The 22198-nt window shown below is 44.0% G+C and overlaps 1 protein-coding gene across 2 annotated transcripts; it reads left to right on the top strand.

Annotated features, from left to right (window-relative positions):
* Window positions 1-4762: 4762 nt before the first annotated feature.
* SLC25A10 (solute carrier family 25 member 10) lies at window positions 4763-21129 on the top strand. Of its 2 annotated transcripts, none has more exons than XM_089538424.1 (11): window positions 4763-5045; window positions 11356-11475; window positions 12667-12781; window positions 12870-12918; window positions 13287-13328; window positions 14097-14140; window positions 15340-15410; window positions 16638-16730; window positions 18235-18312; window positions 18616-18672; window positions 19170-21129. In XM_089538424.1, exons 1-11 carry the CDS (start codon window positions 4956-4958, stop codon window positions 19269-19271), a joined length of 861 nt encoding a protein of 286 aa, XP_089394550.1. In that variant the 5' UTR covers window positions 4763-4955; the 3' UTR covers window positions 19272-21129. The 2 variants fall into 2 exon arrangements, with proteins under 2 accessions (XP_089394550.1, XP_089394559.1); XM_089538433.1 differs by lacking the exon at window positions 4763-5045 and adding an exon at window positions 7540-8208.
* Window positions 21130-22198: the final 1069 nt, after the last annotated feature.

The raw sequence follows: 22198 nt of genomic DNA, 5'->3' as shown, positions 1-22198 counted from the left end.
ATGCAGGGCTATGATTAACACTGTCAATCTTTCTTCTGTATGATTTTAATCCCTTTGCCTGACAAAGAAGTCAGTGGAGCTTCAAAAGCAACATGTATAACATGCATTTTGGTTGGTTCAACAAAGGTATCACTTGTTAGGTGGATTTTGGATGATGCCGTACTTTGCTTTATGGCCAACATGGCTACCCCTGCATATGTTTTCTGCTGCAGAAAGATATATAATAAAAAACAGACATAATACAAAAACAACAAAAGATTAAACCATCTACCTTCCTGCCCTCAGTGCCACCTGAAAACTAGCTCTGGAGGATTTCCAGCCCTCCAGAGCTGCTTTTGAGGTTGCATGTGGATGGGCTGTAATGGGGAGGAGAGAGGTCCTCTTCATTCTACTGGAATCTGCTGTTCTGCAGCCCTCATCCAGTGCCTTGATTCCTTTAGATTCCTTGGACTCCATTTCTGTAGCAAAAAAAAAAAAAAAAAAAGGGGGGGGGATGTCTGTCTTAGAAGTCTCAGGACTGTAGATTTACCGTGAAGGTAAGTTGTAGGTTCCCCTACATTGTTTAAAATCAAAAATACCAATTAAAAATAAAGGCTTTTTAAAGCATTTGGGCAATCTATACAGGCTAAAGGGAAGAGCCTAAAGAAAATTGGCCTCCAGATATGCAACAGTTGCCTCTTTTGCATCTGCTAAAGGTAAAGATAATGGTTTCCCCTTGACATGAACGTCTGTAGGGGATGGTGTTCATCTCCATTACCAAGCCAAAGAGCCAGTGTTGTCCAAAGAAAACTCCAATGGTCATGTGGACAGCATGACCGCACAGAACGCTGAAGGGATGTCATATTGAAGATGGAGCAAGCTTGTTTTCTGCTCCTCCAGAAAACAGGATCTGGAACAATGGATGCAAGCTACAGGAAAAGAGATTCCACCTCAACGTTAGTAGGAACTTCCTGACAGTAAGGGCTGTTCGACAGTGGAACACACTTCTTCCTCGGAATGTAATGGATTCTCCTTCTTTGGAGATCTTTAAACAGAGGCTGGATGGCCATCTGCCAGGGATGATTTGATTGTGAGTTCCACCTTTGCAGGGTGATGGACTGGATGGCCCTTGTGGTCACCTCCAACTCTATGATTCTATGATTCTACCTTCCCACCAAAGTGGTACCTGTTGATCTGCTTGCGTTTGTATGCTTTTCGAACTGCTAGGTTGGCAAATCCTAGGATTAATGATGGAGCTCACCCCATCATGCGGCACTTAGGTCTCATACTGCCAACTTTCCAATTGTCAGAATTGACATCTTAACCACTAAGCCACCACATCCCTATTGCATCTTCTAATGCAAGGGAATGTAGCAGTCAAGCATTTAGCAAATGTATGTTTGGAATAAGCGCCAGTATGGTGTAGTGGTTTCAGCATTAGATTACATCCAGAGGTTGAATCCCTGCTCAGCCATGGAAACAAGTCACGCTCAGCCTCAGAGGAAGGCAAATACAGCTTCCCCACTCTGAACAAGCCTTGCAAGAAATCCTCATGATAGGTTTGCCTCAGGGGCTCTATAAATTGGAAATAAAGGCACAAAACAACCACGACAAAGTCTGGAATAGGGTCATTCTGGCACTTGATCTGTTGTAAGCTGAGCAGTCATATACAAGGAGAGTTCAAAGTACAATTGGCACTGAAGCACCAGAGCATGCTTACTGCTTTGATCATTTAGGTCTTAGTTCAAGGTAGTAATATTACCAGGAAGCATACATTGGTAATAAAAAAAGTTGTAAGTAATAGACTTCTTTGCACTCTGTCTATGACAAAGAATTCCAATATCCTCCAATTGTCCCAGTTTGGGAGGGATAATCCTAATTAATCATCTGTTGTTCATTTTTTTCATCTCTTTAAAAACTTACTGGTTTCTCTCTCTTCGCTCCACTTTCTCCCATTGTCCTTGGCTTACTTATCTTAAGGTTAAAGTGCAAAAGTATTTTGCACTCATTTTATTTCAGGAGTGGAGACAAGGAGGTGCAGACTTTTGCCATCTTGACCACACTCTGATATTGTCTGGCCACACGTGTCCTGCTTTCATTTATGAAATGTTGGCATTAACCCATAATAGTGCCTTAGCACAAGAATTAAGTTTGATCCTTTTCTTTTTCTGGAGCTAGAATCATATTGCCTCATAACTGTTTCACATATGTTTCCCCCCTTCATGGAACAAAGCCCAAGTACATAACTTTTTGAGGATCAACTTGTGTGCATATACAGGCTAGATAATAAAGTTATTCAGCACTTGACAGCTTCTAACTGATAGCAAGAATAGGCCTTGTGTTTGTGGTATGGATGTCATCCTTCAGTAGCCTGTATCATTTGGGTGGCTGCCATTAAAATGTATATTCCTGCCCCTGAATCCATACTGGTTTCAAGCAAGGGCAGTTTGCTTGTTATCCCCTCATTTTAGGTATGCTTGGGTAATTTGACTCGGGCTGCCATTTTCTTTGGTGTTTCAATGGGAATAGTATGTCGCGGCAATGAGACGCAGAGACAGGAATGGGGGTGCAAAACTTAGCTGGCCAGGTCCTGGCCAGCCCTTTTTATTCACATCAGGGTTACATTAGGTTTACATTATCTCATAGTACATCAGAAGGCAATTTGCGGAATCAGGGACCAATGTGTACTCAGGAAAATCCTAATTAGCAAAGGGAGCAGGATGTGTACACTGTCTCAGCCGAATCAACATGGGCTTATCCAATTATGGATAAAGCATTGTCAACCAGAAGGCGAGTCATAATCCTATGGTCTGCCAGTAGGGTTATCACATCTCAATCTTGGTAAACATTGCTATCCTGGGAGGGGGCGCATCCCCTGGGTCTCCCAGGGAATGCCACAATTGTAGCCCTTTGTTTCCTGCTGCAAGTGCTGTGGGCCTAAACACACTTAAAACAACAAGGGTGGGCACCTACCCTGGGTCTGGGGTCTGCACTTGCCTTCTCCATCTGCTCTGAAAGGACTATCTCTCTCCCTGGGGGGAGAGTTAAGAGGTAAATCACTATGTGACTTAAAGATGAATAGGAATGGATTGTAAATGTGTCCTCTAAAAAGTAATGCTATGAGATTATATTAAATTTCTATTGGTATTTGTTCTGTGAGGAAGGGAAACATAAAAAAGTCCTGTAGGGTCAGAACTAGGGACTGTCTTGTCCAGCACTCTTTTTCCTGCTGGTGGTCTACCAGAACCAGATGCTTCTGTAAAGGAACCAACCAGAACAGGAGGTGGATCCTTCCCATGAATTACTAATGTCTTCAGCCATCCCCTACCAAAGTGTGATGTGTTTGCTTTGCAGAGTGGACAGACTGGGAAAGGGATTGTCAGATAAATAATCCTTTTCTGTATATTTTGGTGAAACTCTGTCTTGTTCCTCATAATTTGTACAAATATGTTTCACACATTTGTAGCATAGAATAACAGAGTTGGAGGATACCTCAAGGGTCATCCAGTCCAACCCATTTTGCCATGCAGGAACTCACAATCAAAGCAATCCTGACAGATGGCCATCCAACCTCTGTTTAAAAACCTCCAAAGAAGGAGACTCCACCTCTCACTAAAGGATTGTGTTCCACTGCTGAACTGCTCTTACTGTCAGGAAGTTCCTCCTAGCGTTGAAGTGGTATCTCTTATTTTCTGAAGTTTGTTTGCATGAAATGTGTCTGACCTAAATTTCCAGTTTGCAGGGCAATATTGGGAATTTATTAACTTGGTTCATGTTGCCTATAGACTGGTTGAGTCTGAAATGACACATGTGTACTGTCTGGTCAAACTGACTGGTGAAGGAAACCATATTAGACTGGGAGGCAGAATTCCTTCCTTCCTTCCCTCCCTGCACTAGATTCTTTCCTTAGCTCTCTGTGGGATAGATGGATCTTAATCAAAATGTTGTCCCTGGACCAGTGTTGCTCTGTGGAGATGTTACTGTACTTTTCTATATGGCCAACAAGGGCCAGTGGGGCATGATGGTTTGAGTGTTGGACCACAACTCTGGAGACCAGGATTCCAGTCCCTACTCTGCCTTATATAACCTGTGGAGTCACCTTGTAAAAGTCTCACTCTCTCAGCCTGAGGGGAAGACAATGGCCAACCCCTTCTGAAGAAACTGGCCAAGAAAACCCTGTGATAGGATCCTCTTAGGGCCGCCATAAGTCAGAAACAACCTGAAGGCACACAAAAATGACAACCATTTTTAAAATTATTATTTTATTTACATTTTATAATTATACTTTTTAATTTTGTATTGATTTTAAATTGTATTTTTTAAAATTTTTACTGAGTCCCTTTGTTTAGAGAAAAGCGGGATATAAGAAAATAATAATAATAATAATACATATTCATTTTCTCCCAAAATAATAATAATTAATTCATTTCTCCAATAATAATAATAATAATAATAATAATACATATTCATTTTCTCCCAAAATAATAAATATTTAATTTTCTCCCAAAATAATAATAATAATAATAAATTTCATTTTCTCCCAAAACAATAACAATGCATACATATTCCATTTCCTGCCAATATAGGGACTCAAGGCCAGGTTTGTGTGAACTTGACCGCCATGGGGCCTAAAGAAGCTCAAGGGCTCGATTTAAACGGCTTAGCCATGATCTGAGGAGGGACGGGAGGCCTCCCCAGCGCCGCCTCAGGCCTGGCCCCTTTGGCGGCGGGCCCTCGAGGGCGACGTAGGCCTGGGGCACAATGGGGCCGAGGGAGGGAGGAAGCGAGGGGGCCTCAGCGTGGCTCTTTCAATGCGGCCTTCCGAGGGGGCGGAGGGCCGGCATCGCCCGTTTAAGGCCCCGGTGGAAGGCGGCGTCGAGGGGTGTGGAAGGCGTCGTTGTCGAGGCCGGGCTCCCCGGCTCCCCTGGGCCGGGCATTGAGACTAGGGAGGCGAGGGCGAGGAGGGAGGCAGGGCCATGGCGGAGAAGCGCGTCTCCAAATGGTACTTCGGGGGCCTGGCCTCCTGCGGGGCGGCCTGCTGCACCCACCCGCTGGACCTCCTCAAGGTGGGTCCGGGAAGGAAGGAGGGAGAGAGGGCACCCGCCTCCATCTTGGAGCTGCCTTGCCTCCAGGCATAATAATAATAATAATAATAACCCCCTTGCCCTCGCTCCCTTTTCTCGCATAATAATTAATAATAATATGTATTATCCTCCTTTTCCAGGCCTTGGCCTCCTCCGTCTCAGACCTGGGACCTGCTAAAACAAGGGATAGTACTTGCCCATAGTATGGGAACCCAGACTTGCCCATAAGGATACGTAATAGGATAATACTGTACTTGCCCCATAGAGAAAGGGGCAGGTATGGTGTGTGGGGTTCCCCCCCTCCCCATAGGGAGCGCTGCATTTCTAACCCTTAACCATAAAACCCTATGGGCAAGTATGTTGTAGAGGGATCTTGTAGCACCTTTGGGGCAGCAGGAGCTTTCACAGACTTCCGCCTACTTCCTCAGATGCATTTGGATATAATAATAATAATATGTAGAGAAACCTGCTGGCACTTTTGAGACTAACTGAAAAAAAGAAGTTGGCAGCAGGAGCTTTCCTAGGCTCCACTCTACTTCCTCAGAGGCATTTGCAAAAGCTCATGTTGCCAGTTTCTTTCTTTAGTTAGTCTCAAAGGTGCTACAAGATCCTTCTCTACATATTGATTCTACAGTCTAACATGACAATATCTTTGAATCCTATGGGCAAATATTCCCCAGTGTTTCCCTGTGGGCCAGTATGGTTTCCCTATGGACAAGTACTGCCGTTTGTTTTAATACATCCCTTCCTAAATGGCCTCCGTTTTGAGCATGTATCCACACTGCAGGAATAACCAGGGTTGACACAACTTGAACAGGAATGGCTCCATGCTGTGGAATTCTGGGAATGGTTGTTGGCTGTGGCACCACAGCAAATTCAGCTCTTCTCCCTCAATAGTGGCATAAGATCCTGTCCTAAAGAACAGAAGCAGAAAAAGAAAGTGAAAGAAGGAAAAGAAAGCAGGGGGGGGGAATTAAACAACCAGCTACTATTCCCAAAATTCCATAGCATGGAGTCCAGGGCAGTTAAAGTGTCAACCGGGATTCATTCTGCAGTGCGGATGCAGCCCAAGCTGAGGCACCGAGGCTGGTCTTTCCCAGATTGACCAGATCTTGTCACCGCAAAGGAGGACAAGGCACCACAGAATGTGGGACATCCAAGAAAAATGGAGGATATTACAGACTAAAAGCTAAAAACATTCCTAGAAGTGTAAATTCATGCTTCTTAGTCGTGCCAAAGTGGAGGGCATTTTGGAATTCCTCCTGAATGGAAGGTTGAAATGGAGGACATGTCCTGGAAAAGGAGGATGTCTGATTGCCCTGGTCCTTCCATGCTCCTCCTCCCCACTCACAGTGGGGCAGCCTGAGGAAAGTTGTTGTGGAGGGCGGGCAGGAAAAGGAGACACACATAACCCTGAGAGAGTGTGATTTGTCACACACACACAGAGCTGGTGTGTGATGGGTGCTGTGATTGCATCAGAATATAAGCAGAAGCGTCTCTCTACTGGCACACACTCTCCCCCCCCCCTTCCTATGGCAGCACTGATCTCTAGCTGCCATTTTGGCTTTGTACATAGTGAGAAATGCCCGTCCGGTTGCCTGGGCAGGAGACGTTGGTCCTGGTTGGTATTCTCTTCCTGGCAACCCTAGTGTCTGGTTTCCTAGGAATACCAGGCTGGCATCTGATGGTGTGCCCTACAGTGGCAATCACTCTGGCCTGGAGGTCTGGCCACCCTCCAGGAAATAGTCCTGAGTAACTAGCAGAGACTGGCTGGCAGGAGTCTTCCAGTTACAGTTGGCCCTTCTTATACACAGATTTCTTATACATGGATTCAAGCACCCACAGTTTGAAAATGTTCCAAAAAAGTATAAATTTCAAATATGAAACCTTGATTTTCTATTTTTTTTAAGGGACACCCATTTTGCTATGTCATTATATTTAATGGGACTTGAGCATCCACGGATTTTGTTATACACGGGATCTTGGAACCAAACCCCCAGCAGATAACAAGGGTCTACTGTACTTCCAAAACAGCCAGGGTATGATTTAGGCAGGGGCAGAGTGACGATGTCAAAAGAGTGACCATGTCAAAAGCTCCTGTTAGAATCATAGAGCTGGGAAGAGACCACAAGGGCCATCCAGTCCAACCCCCACCACCATGCAGGAACTTGCAGTCAAAGCACACACATCCCACAGATGGCTATCCAGCCTCAGTTTAAAAACCTCCAATGGAGGAGACTCCACCACACTCCAAATGAGTTAAATCAATTATACAGTGGTCCCTTGTTATCTGCTGGGGTTTGGTTCCAGGACCCCCCAGAAAATACATGGATGCTTAAGTCCCATTAAATATAATGGAAAAGGAAAATGGTGTCTCTAATGTAAAATGGAAAATCAAGGTTTGCTTTTTGGAATTTATACCTTTTTTGAATATTTTCAAGCCATGGATGCTTGAATTTGTAGATTTAAAAAATCTGTTGATAAGGAGAGCCGACTGTAGTCTGAATGTCTAGCGCGGAGATAAGAAACCTATGGCTCTCCTGATGTTTTGGATTTAAGCTCCCAGAAGCCCAAGCAGCATGGTGAATGATGGGAATATGGAAAGTGTAGTCTAAAACACCTGGCCAGCCAAAGGTTTTGTTACATTCAAATGATGAGGATTTGTGTTTAATTGGTTGACATCCAGTGTGGTGTAAGGGTTTGAGGGTTGGACCGTGACTCTGGAGAACAGGGTTTTGAATCTCTGTTCAGCCATGAAACCCACTTCGTGACCTTGGGCAAGTCACACACTCTCAGCTGCAGAGGCTGGCAAGGGCAAACCCCGTCTGGAGATACTTGCCAAGACGAAAACCCTGATGGGGTCATTAGTGTAGCTGTAGCACCTTAGGGTCACTGTCAGTCTGAAATGACTGGAATGCATACAACAACTACAACAACAACAACAACAACAGAAGACAAACATCCAGCTGTGCTGTTTCTAAACTGGAACTACTGAAATCAGAAGTGTAAGGAACAGTGGCAGCGTGTCTCCTGAAATGAATGGACCTGCCAGTACAAATGGACCTAGTCAGCTTTGCTCTCACAAAGGTGGCATATGATCCTGTCCTAAGGAACAGGAGTAGAGAAAGAAAGTGGCCTGGCTAAGGTCAGTAGGACAAAATCATGAAGTCTTTCTTAAGAGTCTCTGGTATACAGCCCTATCTGATAGATGTATCTTTCCAGATTCCACAAAAAGAAGGAACTGGTCCTGATCAGTTATCTTATGTTGCATTTAGTACCCTGATAACAGTGTCCTTAGCTTTGTTTCTAAGGCTCAACAATAGTTACTGTGGGTATCTGAGGGCTTCCTCGAACAGATGAGGGCAGAATTCTGCTTCTGTTATTCACCTTTGGCAGGGGAATAAAGAGTCAGAGCTGGACAGCATGTTTCAGAGAACTGAACAAACAGTTTTGGTGTGTGTAGAGGAAAATATATTGATCCCTAGCTAATGCAGTGAATATCAGTGTTTGCATTCCAGTTCCTGGCCCTGCTTAAATTCTCTCTAGTCAGGAGTAATCAGCTTATGATCCAACAGATGATGTTACACCGCAGGTCCCAAAATTACTTACTATTGTCTATGCTAGCTAGGGCTGATGGGAGTTACAGTCCTACAACATCTGGGAGGCGACAGATTGCTCAGGAGTATTCCAGGAAGAGGCCAGTGCCAACCGCCCTAGCCTACTCCCTCTCTTTTCCTCATGGGAGCAAGGTTGCGAGTTCAATACCAGCCAAGGGCTCAAGCTCAACTCAGGCTTGCATCCTTCTGAGGTCACTAAGATGAGTACCCAGCTTGTTGGGGGCAGTTAGCTTACACATTGTAAACCGCTTAAGGAGTACTTAAGTGCACTGATAAGCGGTATAGAAATGTACTTCTATTGCTATTGTGGGGTGTTCTGAGAGTGGCTGTTCCTAGCTTTCTTGTTGCTCAGTTGCCAACTTTGCTTCTGCATGCCTCAGCTACAGAGGGTTCAGTGGCTGAATGCTTATAAACTGCAGAGAGCCAGTGTGGTATAGTGGTTTGAGTGTTGGACTAGGACTCTAGGAAACTAGGGTTCAGATCCATGATCGGCCATAGAAACCTACTGGATGACCTTGGACAAGGCACACTCTTTCACCCTCTTAACAAATCTTGCTAAAACAAACTCATAATAGGTTTGCCTCAGGGTTTCTGTAAGTTGGAAATGACTTGAAGGCACACGACAACAACATAAGAGCCACAATTTCTCCCATACTCACTTAACAAGTTTAAGTGACAAATGTACCCTTAAGCTTTGAGTGGATGGAGGAGGAAGAGGAGAAACTGGTTAGTCTAAATAAACTGGAAAGGTAGCTGGCGTGGCAGAGGAAAATTCTGATTCCCTGAGGTTCCTCATCCATTGGCTTGTACATGAACAGGCAAAAACCATCCTACTCTTCTCACTCACCCATCTCTTCCTCAGTATTATGCATGTATAACCTGGTCTGGGGTGGGTGGTGTGTGGGGGATATTCCTTTCTTTTATTATGAAATGGCACGTTAATGAACCTGCTAATGCTAGAGAGTGCAGATTTCAGCCTCCATCATTGCCTGCCCTTGTGCCTCTTGAGCCTGCCAGCTGCTTGATGAGCAAATTCCAGCTTCATCCTTCACAATAGATCTTTGAGCTGCTGCTGGCTGCCTGGGAACTCTGCCCATCTGGGCTCCATCTGCCTCTTCACTGCTCTCTCCTGGCAGCTAGTACCTTTGCACCCTCAGCTGAAATGAATTTCCACCAGGATGGCGTCTGGATCATTCCTTTATGGGTCAGATCTTTAGATCAAAGTGAGGAAAATTTTAGCTCTCCAGATTTATTTATTTTTTAAACTTTAGCTCTCCAGACTTCCAACCAGTGTGGCCTGTGGCAAGGGATTTTCATATAAAACACTTGGAGGACCAGAGGTTCTAGACCCATGATCTAGAATGACAGTTTTGTGTTGTGTTTTTATTTTTGTTTTGCTTTTATTCCTCCTTTCTCCACTATGGGACCCAAAGTTGTGCCCAGGATTCTCTTGCCAGCTAATTATTTGGACTTCTTCATCTTTCTGGAATCATCCTGAATGTGGCTGGATGATGCAAAGCTTGTGTAACAAATAGTCATGGAAGTGCTTGTGCTGTTTTCTCCCTGTGACCAATGCAGAACTCATGAAGGCTACTGCCTCCTTCTCCCGTCACTTGACCCTTCCCCTTCTGCAGGAGTTTGGTCAGCCGGCCAATGGCCCTGCCACTGTTCTTGATTTTTATCAGCTTATGTGCCTTTTACCTAGATTCCTCTTTTAGCTGTACTATAAACATCAGCTGCACCATAGTAAAGCCAGACAGTTTGCATGTGGCATGGTACCCAAGGAACCCCTGTGGATCTGTAGTTCCAAGCTGTGGATGGGCTAACAAGCTTCAAAGAAGGCAGCCTCTGTATTCTCAGTACAGTTCTTTGCTCTTGTTGGAACGATTACCCTTCAGCCATAATGTTAATATATCCAAAAATAATCTTCCTCGCTTTATTGTGAGAGCACAAAATACAGAGCAGAGGTCTGTCAAGGTTAAGGGAGTAGTATCTGGTAGACTAGACCTGGAGAACCTTTGGCCTGCTGGATGTTTTGGACTACAATTCCCACAATCCCTGACCAAGGGGGAGGGAATAGTATTTAGCTAACCAGGGCTGGTGAACCATTGGACTGCTTCATGTTTTGGATGATAATCCCCACAATCTCTACCCATTGCCCATGCTGAATTGAGTTGGAAGTTAAAACCCCAAATTTCTCAATGGTCAACCTTTCTGTTCCCTTGGGGTAGACAGAACATAGGTAAAAATTTGAGACAGGAGTTTCTGACAGTGTTTAGGAAGCAGACCTTGTCTTTGTGGAAAGATTGGACTCCATCACATTGTATGTTTTTATACAAATGTGCTGACTTTCTGCTGCAGGTGGTATTAGGAAATGGACTTGTAAAGATACATAAATGGTTCTGCTGAACTCTTGTGCTTTTAAAACAAACAAAGTTTCTCTTAAAACTTCAGGGGAGAGTAACTCCTAGCAATGTCCAGACCCTGGAGAACAGGAGTCAAAGCATATGTTAAAATTCATTCCTAATATCTTGCTGATTGGGGGAATCACTGGTTTGCTGCCTCAGAGGTGCCTGCTTAATCGGTCTCCTTGCCATCCCAGCAATGTCCCTCAGGGCTGAGGAGCCCAGCCAACCCAGCCTGACCCATTTCTTCTCTCTGCTTTTTCTACTTAGGTCCATCTGCAAACCCAGCAGGAAGTGAAGCTGCGCATGACCGGGATGGCTGTGCGGGTGGTTCGCAATGATGGCTTTCTGGCACTCTACAATGGGTTGAGTGCCTCCCTTTGCCGGCAGGTGGGTGTCGAGGCATGACAAAGATTCCTTCACACACTCCATTCTTGTGTTGTCACATGCCTGCTTCTTGGTTCCATCATTGCCTCTCAGAACTCTGCTGCTTCTCCCAGCATTCCTCCAAAGGCTGAAGCTATTCCAGTTACTGGGGGAGGGGGCAGGAAGGATGTTCTCCTGAGCTCTGTCAAAGTGACACACGATTCAGTCACATTAAGGGCAAATTTCTTGCAGAATAATTGGTGTCAGAATGCGGAATGCAAGAGCATAGAGTCCAGTGGCCTCAGCCTTCTGGGAAATTCAAATAGGTCCTAGGAGTGGGGATTTCTAAAATGAAGTCCATTTAATTTAGGTTGCTGCCACACTACAGAATTAATCTAGCTTGAACCGCTTTAACTGCTATGGCTCCATTTTATGGAACAGTGGGATTTATCATTTGTTGTGGCACCAGACCTTTTTGACAGAGAAGGCTAAATATCTCACAAATCCCAGAATTCCTTGGCATTGAGCCACAGAAGTTAAAGTAGTATCAAACTACATTAATTTGGCATTGTAGATGTCCTTCATGGCCGTTGGTGGACTGGACAAACTTTACCGATGAGGACAAATTGGGAGCAGCAGCAGCAGCAGTTCAGTTGCTTCCACTGTCCATGCCTGACAGTCATAATGGTTTTCCTCCTCTGTGTACTGACAACTCTGTTGTTTCTTGGACAAAACTGTACATGAGCTAAATCCATAAAGGAGACTCCATAACAGGTTATAGGACTTCAGCAGCCATTGTTGTGCACCCCCATGTTTGAATATCATTCTGGTTGCAGAATTTATGGTTACAGTTTAGGGGTGAATTTGAGCTCTTCTGTAAGAAGCAGGCTTGGAGGAATAAGGCTACTCCTGGACCACTGCATGTATCCTTGGGGTGATTAATAAAAAGGGGTGTGCTACACTCATTGAGAACAACAGTTATGTGCTCAGCCATGCTAGAAGCAAACCATAGATAAGAAAAGTCATTTTTTGGACCAGTGGTTGCTGTAACACTGGGAGCTGTAGTCCCAAAGAAGAGTTTTCCAAGCTGTTCTGTGGCTAGTGCCAGTTTGCAAAGCTGGAACCGTGCCTGTCTGTCCTGTGATTCTGTTCTGAGCAGGGCCAGTGGCATGAGATAGTGCTGCCATCCTGCTATGACTCTTTCTGCTTCCTCAGATGACGTACTCCCTCACCCGCTTTGCCATCTATGAGACTGTGCGGGACCACTTGAGCCAGGGTGCCCAGGGGCCCATGCCCTTCTACCAGAAGGTGCTGCTAGGCGCAGTAGGAGGTGAGCTGGGACTTGGCAAGCACAGGATGATGGGCCGGATCAGGACAGGCTGTACAGTCCCCTTTCACCCACTGTTCTCTGGTTGCAGGTTTCACTGGTGGGTTCGTGGGGACCCCAGCTGATATGGTAAATGTCAGGTCAGTACCTCCTTCCTCTTTTCCTGTTCTGACCTTGGCCCTGTTCAAATCCTCATGACTCACCTGATTAAGCCTTACAAGGAATCCTACACAGAGAGTGGAAAGGGAGGTGAGGGGATGGGGAGCATCACTCTGGCAGTGCTCCTCCTGAAATTTCAGGACATGGGGATCTGCTAGAAGCTGATGAACTGACAAGGGCTGATGGAAATGAGTGTTCAGCAACACCTGGAGGAGTCACAGGTTCACCTTTCCTGTTCTGCTAATCCTTTTTCTGTTGTGTAAACTCAAATACTACATTGTGGGGTGATGGGGTAGGACTGCTGTTTATTTTTGTAATCTTTCTCAAAGTTGTAATATCCCTTTTCCAGGATGCAGAATGACATGAAACAACCAGTCAATCTGCGGCGCAAGTGAGTGTCAAAATGGCAAAGAGTGTATTTCCCTTTTCTTCCTCTCCCACCCCTTTTTTCTTTTTGTATAATCTTGTCTGATTTTATGTTGATCACATTTGTTTAATACACACCCACACACCAGAAGTGTGCACGTACAGTGGGCGCTTGGTACCTACTTAGGTTTGGTTCCAGGACCTCCCTTGGATACCAAAATCTGTGGATGCTCAAATACCATTAAATACAGTGTCACAGTGAAATGGTGTCCCTTATATACAAGGGCAAAATCAAGGTTTGCTTTTTGGAATTTATATATTTTTAAAATATTTTCAAGCCATGGATGCTTGAATCTATGGATAAAGAATCCTTAGATATGGAGGGCCAACTGTATATTTTTGTGGAAGTTTTTATTAAATAAAGATTTTTTTAAAAAAACTAAAAATTGCATGGGGTGTAGCTGAAGGGGTGAGGAGCCCTATATGTATGGAAGAGGAGAATAATAATATGGACGTTGAGGGGAAGGGGTATCCTGTGAAAGTTTTAGTTCATCTCAAGAGGGACTGCATGGAAGCCACTAATCCAGTGAGAAACAGCACCAGTCCTTAGACATCCAGTGTTTAATGAGATTAGCACTCCTGGTCCTCAAATCCCAGAGATCTGTCATACTTACTTGAGTTGTAAGAGTAAGAACATGTAACAGAAATCTCCAGAGATGGCCAGCTTTATGTGGGTGCACTGTGGCAAATGCAAGTAGGTGCAGGCAGCTAATTGTCTCTCCTTGTGTCCTAGCTACTCGCATGCTCTGGATGGGTTGTACCGGGTGTTTCGTGAAGGTAAGAACTTGGCTAGTACACAGCAGGACTAGAGTGCAGTTCTGAAAGGCCTTTGGAGAGTTTTTCTTCCTGAATGTGACAAGTTGGCACTGAATAGAATCCACTACTGTTTCAGCTCCTTTTCTATAGGATGTAAGAGACTTTGGCGCATGGGGGCGGGTGGGGAATACTGTGCTATCGGCAACAAGTGCTAGTAAAAAGCTGTGTTGGGGGCATGGACAAAACCTCAAAGATGAAAACAATGGCTGTAGAAATGTGCAAAGGAGCATGGCATAGTGGTTTGAGTGTTTCCCTATGACTCTGGAGACCACTGTTCGATTCACAGCTCAGCCATGAAACCTACTGGGTGACATTGGGCAAGTCACATGCTCTCAGTCTCAGGAGAAGGCAATGGAAAATCTCCTCTGAACAAATCTTGCCAAAAAAATAACCCATGATAGGTTTACCTTAGGGTCACCATAAGATGGAGATAACTTGAAGACATACAACAACAATAACAAGAAACTCCCTGGAAGTAAAGTTGGTGGCATGAAGTGTGTGCACAGCCAGTAATGGTAATGACCTCACTTGACTATCCATTATAGTGGTCAGTGGCATTCAGTGTTTACAAGCTGAATGTCTGGTTTGGGTTTGGCTGCTTGAAACATTTATTGTGCAGGCAGCCTTATAGCCAAAAAAAACATCCTTTCCATGGCATTATTATATTTGAAAGCTGGGATCTTGACATGATGTGGACGAAGTTTTTGCATCACCTAGTCCCATCTCTGGTGATTAACTTCTGCAGTTCTGTCCCTTCCAGAGTGCTCTGATATTTAGCAACATATTTATTTCTTTTAAATCTTGCTACCACTGCTGTGGTGGAGGATTAATATATTTTATCCCAGTTGTACCTTATCAGGGTTTCTGATCTTACTTTGACAAAATGCTCAGCTATTTCATCCCAGTGAAAATTACCCAGAGGTAATCCAGTTAAGTCATTTATTGATCTGCTCTTTTTTTGTTCCTCATAAACTCTAATATAATAGCACTCTGGATGCTTTCAGAGTGGGAGAGAGGGAGTTATAAAAGAGTTCACGAGCAGAGAATAGTTGTTTCTATAAGGATGCAGCTTGGTAAGACATCTGAAAGGGCAAGAGTTTGAGGATCATCATCCAAATGCTCTCTTCATTTAATTACTCTGATCTCTTTTGTCTTTGCAGAAGGGATGAAAAAATTGTTTTCTGGGGGAACAATGGCATCAAGTCGAGGGGCCTTGGTTACTGTTGGACAGGTAGGAATCCAACAAAGTGGTGTACCCACCACAAGGCAGCCAGAGCCTTTAGGTATCTTCTCTTTTTGCTGCAGATTCATCCAGTAGGTTGACATTGTCTGTGGAGAGAAAATAGTGTTTAGTGGCACTTGTGTCTTGAATCAATGAAGTGTAATAGAAGAGCCCCTGCCCTCACCCATTTTTCATCAGATGATGCTAGAGGGTGAGACATGGAGTCCCAAGCATTCCACAATTTATTGGGAATAGCTTTCATATTAGGGGATCATAGGGCCTGAACAGACAAGCCAAGATAAAGCTGTTTCGGGTCACTTTGGCGGTATACCATTTAAATGACACACACATCTTAAGAGGCCAGAAGCTGCAACAAAGCTGTGCTCCAGTCTTTAGGACTGGAGCTTTGGCTTTGGCGCGGCTTCCGGCCTCTTAGGACACATGCATCATTTAAACAGCATACCTCCAAAGTGACCCGAAGCAGCTTTATTTTGTCCTGTTTGTTTGGGCCCATAGTGAGCTATTTAAAGGCAGCAGTATTCAGAAGACAGTGAGTGTTTGCAAAATCTGCAGGAGCTCTAGTATAACAGAACGTTCTATTGTACTGAGATGTACGAGAATTCATAGGCAACCTGTATAATCCCTGAAATTAGAGAATGTGGGACAATGCTTGCCAGAAGTGTACAGTGCTGCAACTTTACATGTTGAGCCAAGATGTTTAAAATATTTAAGGCTTTGTGTCCCCTCTCCCACAGAACAAATGTTAACTGAGCCCTTTGAACTCTTTCTATCTCTCTGAGACTGCAGAAACGATGAGTGGATAGGGAAGACCTGGCTTTGTGGAGGAACAGGTAGTAATTATTTTCCCAGCAGGGGAGGGGGAAATATGTGCAATAGTATGGGAGACTGGAGATAGGTTAGGGAGTAGGGTGCTATCTGACCCAACCCCCCAGTCAGTCTGTGCCTCTGACATTTTGACTTTGGACTTGATAGGTAGGGTGAGGCCTACAGTAGTCTTACCTCACTGTGATCATCAGTGGGTCAAGAAACCTGCCTCTGACAGACATTGTAGGGAGTGAAGGACAAAATTTTGTAATTTGTGATCCTAGGTTACCAACATAGGGGCTGAAGTTACAGTTTTGCTTGATTTCTTGGGGTCCAGTGCAGGTTGGATGGTCAGTCTGTGAGTACTGACAGATTGGGTGCCAAATCTTGCCATTTTCTGCTTTCCTGCAGCTTTCCTGCTATGACCAGGCTAAGCAGTTGGTTCTTGGGACCGGTTTGCTGTCAGACAATATTTTCACCCATTTTGTGGCCAGCTCTATTGCTGTAAGTATATATCTGTGTGGGGGTACAAGGCCATCAGAATGGAAGATTCTGATGTTCTGTAGGAAAGTGGAGATCCAAAGCCACATTGAGCTGCCAAGGCTGGGATAAGAATGGGTTGTAAAGGCCAGCCAAGTCCTTTCCTGCAAGAATTGCAATGTCCACTTTCCTCCTGGAATGCATGTGGTTTTAAAAGTAGAATTGTCTGTTAACTGGACTATGAGAGAAATCTCATTGGAAGGTGATAATAGTAGCAGATCAGCTGCCAGACCTGACCAAGTAGGGTATCATCTTGCCAAAAAACAATGTAATGATTTTGCTTCATGCTTAAATTTGCCAAAATCAGGAGGAAGGGGTGATGGGGTGGCTCTGAACTGCCTGGTAGTTGTCATACTTGGCTGTGGGCCGAATTTGGCTTTGTGGAATCCTAAGCTGTTTAAACCTTAGAAGATGGTCAGGTCATCTTCATTTCAGTGCAACTTCTATTAATAGTTTTCAGCCTCTCTTTAATTTTAGTACAGGTTGAGGCTTCCTTATCTGAAATCCTTGGGATTAGAAGTGTTTTGGATTTTGGAATACCTATATTTGCATGTACATACATAATGATATATCTAGGAGATAGGACTCAAGGCTAAACACAAAATTCATTTATGTTTCATTTACACCTTATACACATATACACCTTATACACATATCTGAAGGTAATGTTATACAATTCTTAAATAATTTTGTACCTTTAAAAAATGTGTACATTGTACCATCAGAAAGTAAAAGCATCATTATCTCAACCACTTGTAAAAAAAAATCTTTGATTTTTGGAATATTTCTGATTTTGGGATTCTGGATAAAAGAGACTGAACCTGTAGTGTCTTAAGTACTGCTCTGAAATTGCATGGACAGCAAGCCCTTTGATTCACAGTTGAGAAAGATAAAGAGGGGGAAAGAGTATGGTTACACTGGGAAATGGAACTAGTAGCAGAGAATGCAGAAGAGCTCAGCCTGGAATGGTCTTCAAAGACTTTAATACAGTAAAATGATTTAATGGGATCTGGAAAGATGAGAGAGAATTGACTAGGTAGAGATATAGCAGTGGCTCTTCTTCATGTTGGGAACATTGTAGAGGAAAAGTACACCAAACAGTTTCATGTGTTAACTGTGGATCCAGTAAGAAACTTCTATAGTTTCTCCCCATTTCATTTTCTCTCTAGATTACAATGGGTAGTCCTTTATCCTATAGTAATTTATTTAGATTATTTTAGATTTCTGCTTGGTGAATCAATCATCTGTTTTGTGCTGTCAAAGTGATACAGAATTAATCGTGCCATTCACCTTATAACTTGATTTTGATAAGATTTTCTTCAATTGTTTGGCAAGACATGATAATGACCAGTTTAGTCACAAGCATGCCATCTGGTGAGTGGACAGCTGTATCATCCCTGTTGGCTCATGTGTCATATGCTTTAGCCCAGGATCTCAAAATGATCTCTTTCCCCACCCTCAACTGCAGGGAGGATGTGCCACATTCCTCTGTCAGCCCTTGGATGTGCTGAAGACGCGGATGATGAATTCCCAGGGTGAATATCGGGTGAGTGATCTGATTCCCCATGCTTACCCAGATGGCAAGTCTCTTGAATCTTCATGTAATGGTTGCTTACATTAAGCATTATATTGGCCTCACTTTCTGCCAGTTTAGCTGTGTGTGGGTGGGTGTTTTTTTCTTTTGTTGCTGCTGTTGTTTGATACCTTATATTAACATCTGAGTCTTATCCTGGCTATTGCATCTAGACTGTGATAATCAGACACTGATAAGTGTGGTAGTTTTTGTACTTGGAAATCCAATGTGCTTAGACCCACATTGAGTTCTTGTCATTTTTCTTTTCTGCTCCAGGGTGTCATGCACTGTGCATTAGAAACTGCCAAACTTGGACCACTGGCTTTTTATAAGGTAAAATGGAAGGGATGGGAGCAGCAGTGAGCAATTGTGCCAAATTGATCAGGCATAAAATGTGGGCATTATAACTTCCAACCCTGCTGTGATTTCTGGTTTCTTTTGCATTCCTGTTGCACCAAGCAACAGCAGTTGCACTTCTGTCCAATTGTTTTCCTTTTCAGGGAAGATAACTGCAAAGGATAGAAATCCTGACATTGCAGCTTCCCATTTGTTGCCCCAGTGCATGCAGCCCCATATTGGGCTACTTAGCATTTCAGGCAAAGACAAGTTAGCTGAACAAGACAAACTGGTTCATGACAGATTGGTTCATGACAGATTCTTACCTGTGGTTATTTTAGACACATGTGGGATCAAAAATTAGTATTTGAGACCCTGTTCCAGCTTCCTGTTTTCTAGTTTCCCCTTCCCTTCCTAGTTCAACAAACATCAGAGGAAGTGTGAGCTCCCCAAGACTGGCAGCAACAGCATGTAACCCATTTTTCTTCTTCTAGGGCCTTGTTCCTGCTGGCATTCGCTTGGTCCCTCACACCGTGCTTACCTTTGTCTTCCTGGAGCAGCTACGCAAATATTTTGGCATCAAAGTGATATCGTGAGGGAGAAAGAAATTAAAAAAATGAGGGACAAGAGCCTGGGAAGTGGGGCCTGCCAGTGTCCAGGTGCACATGCTGTTCCTTGTGGAGGTGCAGCAGTCTTAACGGTGGCCTCTTCAGTGCCATGGCATTAGTTGAACTCTCACAGAATGCCCCTTTTCAGTGCCTAACAGTCTTATGAATATGAGCCAACCCTTCAATATTGTTTGGTGCCTAATGGTTTAACTGCCAGCCAGTCAGAACTTTCTCCTCTAGTGCCCAATAGCAATGAATGCCCAATCCTCACATGTCTTTCCGCTGAGCCCAGCATTAATTTAATTCCTTGATTCCCTACCCATCAGCATCATAGTACTTTCTCCAGTACTGTATCCTTGCTGATTCACAGCATTCCACAGTAAACTTCTGATCATCCTGCAACGCCATTGTTGTCTGAAAGCTAGCATTCCAACAATGCTTCTGCTTTATTTATTACCAGAACGCTTGTCTTGAGTAGTGGTGCTCCACTACTGTACTGTACTTCATTGCTGTCTGTCCTGTAGCATGGATAGTAAGTGGCCCTACCTGCCATGTCATCTTTTTTCTTTCTGCCTTCACGGGGCGCATCTACACTGTAGAAATAATTCCGGTGATACCACTGCCATGGCTCCAGCCTACAAACCCCTAGGATTTGTAATTTCTCTTTGGCAGAGAAGATTAAAGACCCTGCAAAACTACAGATCCTGGGATTCCATAGGATGGAGCTGCAGCACTTAAAAGTGGTATCAAACTGCATTATTTCTACAGTGTAGCTGTACCCCCATTCACCTTTTTGTGGTGTGTTGCTATAACTTTTGGGAGGAGTGCACAAGCCTCTTCCCAGTCATCTCATCCTTTTCACTTTGACCAGAAAAGGTCTTTTGTCAATAGGAGAGGCAGCATCATAATTACTTTATTTTAAAATGTTCACAATGAGAAGAATACAGTGAGGGAACCCTGTTAACTTTTGGGAGAGGGATGATAGCAATACTCCAGGTAGTCAGGAATCCTCTTTGTCCTTCCATGTCTCAGGTGTATAAATGTTTTTGAGAGGCTTCCTTCTCTCATCCAGCCTATTCCCTTGTTCCTACCTCAGTCTCCTCTCACCCTCATGCCTGTCACTTGAGGAACAGGAGGTCCCTTTCATTTACTTTCTATGAGTGGAAGCATGGAGCAGGCAGCACACATACGCACACGCACACACACGTTCCTATCTGTGTCAGGCTTGGAATCACTTGTCTCTTTCATTTGCCTCTTAGTTTGTCATTCACACCTTGTTCAACCAAAGCCTCTTGAAACCAAAGGGCCCTACTGAGGCTTGACACCATAGAGAGTGGAAAATTGGTACTTCTGAGGTACTACTAATGAGCAAGAGCTAAGTCAGCACATGCAGGGCAAGGAGATTTTCTTATCCTATATAATTCTGTTCCTTCTAACAGTGGAGAAAAAAAGATCCTGTTTGCTTGCAAATGGCCAAACTTCCCCTTTTGCCTGCTTAGCGTCTGCTCTGGCAGTTCTTCTGAGCCATCTGGAGGAAGCCTAGCAGGCTGTGGAATCTCCCCAGGTTGTCTTGTGTTTATTATGTTGTCTGCTGTAGCACTGGATTATTTTTTTTTAAAAAAATGTATCTGGATTTGACCCACCTGGGCCTAATGAAATTATTCTTGCATCTGCTGTCTTTCCCTCCTTGCTCCTGGCTTTTGGTCCCCACCTGCTTTACCCACCAGCATGTGGGAAGTACCACCCACTGTGTGCAAAATGTCATTCCAAAGGGTGGTGACTTGGCAGGCACCAAGAGCCAGGGCTCAGCACTTTTGTAATCATGATAATAAAAAATTGTGCAAAACAGGTGTCACTCATTTTTCAAGCTCCACTCCCTTTGAAATAGAGTTTCATCTGACTGCAAATTAACATACATTAGATTCGTTCAGCTGAAAGCTTTGAATATTGCATTTCAGAATGCCAGCTGCAAAATTTTAGTGCTTATTTTGGGTGTGAATATTGAGTTGCAGTGTAAAATCTGACTAGCAGGTTGGGTTGTATACTTCTCCCATTCAACATCTGCTGGAATCCATTTGCCACCTGAAGCAAATAGCCTAAAGCCACAAGGGCAGAGGTGATCTTTTAAACAAAGTAAAGTGGAGGTTCTTGCTTCTAAAGCCACAAGGGCAGAGGTGACCTTTTAAACAAAGTAAAGTGGAGGTTCTTGCTTCACAGCACACACTTCATTATGACACTAAACCAATTCTTGACAAAACTTACACAGCCCTTGGCTGTGGATTCCAGTGACTAGCTTTGTTCTAGTCTATGTTGGGTTGGCTGGCAGTTCTTTGTATGAGTCCTACAGGAACAGATTTGAAAGCCTTGCTAGTTCCAGAATCCCTGCTGCAGCTATGGCATACATGCTAGAGTGGCATCTAAGCCACAGGTGCGTTCTCTCACCACACCATGGCTGCCAATTCTGCCAGCTCCCTGTGTAGCTTACGTTGGACGTCAGTGTAGAATCTCATGCTAATTGAGTTGTAGAAACAAGCCAAGAAGATGAAAGCCCATCACCTTAACAAAGCTTAATGATGCCTGGAGAGACTGGGCTTTCTTCCTAAGACTGCTTTTTTGGGCAGTGTTCCAGTACCTGCAGGTGAGAGAACAACTGGCAGACCTCTTTGTGGCTGAGGCACACTGAGAAGTGGATTGGAAGGGGCTAAGGAATCTAACGCTCTTCATATAACCACTGGTCAATACATCCTCATGTGCTGTACGTAGTAAGCTTTTTGTGTGTGTTGGGGGGGGGGGGAGATGCTGTCAACAGACATGTCTGTTGACTAGGCTACATTCCTCCCCAGTATTAATACTTGGCATTATCAAATACCCTTGAATGCACAGTAGAATTTGAAAACTGCATTAAAACATTAATG

This window comes from Sceloporus occidentalis, unplaced genomic scaffold (genome assembly GCF_023333645.1).
Source record: "Sceloporus occidentalis isolate IW3139 unplaced genomic scaffold, rSceOcc1.0.p SCAF_1, whole genome shotgun sequence".
NCBI lineage: Eukaryota > Metazoa > Chordata > Lepidosauria > Squamata > Phrynosomatidae > Sceloporus > Sceloporus occidentalis.
This window is presented reverse-complemented; position numbering and strand designations above follow the sequence as displayed.

What these genes read in the sequence shown, in the direction of transcription:
- SLC25A10 (XM_089538424.1), top strand. Translation starts at nt 4,956, where the DNA reads ATGGCGGAGAAGCGCGTCTCCAAATGGTACTTCGGGGGCCTGGCCTCC. An exon ending in GTGCCTCCCTTTGCCGGCAG is followed by an intron (nt 11,476 to 12,666) that starts GTGGGTGTCGAG and finishes CTGCTTCCTCAG; the next exon opens with ATGACGTACTCCCTCACCCG. An exon ending in GCTGATATGGTAAATGTCAG is followed by an intron (nt 12,919 to 13,286) that starts GTCAGTACCTCC and finishes TCCCTTTTCCAG; the next exon opens with GATGCAGAATGACATGAAAC.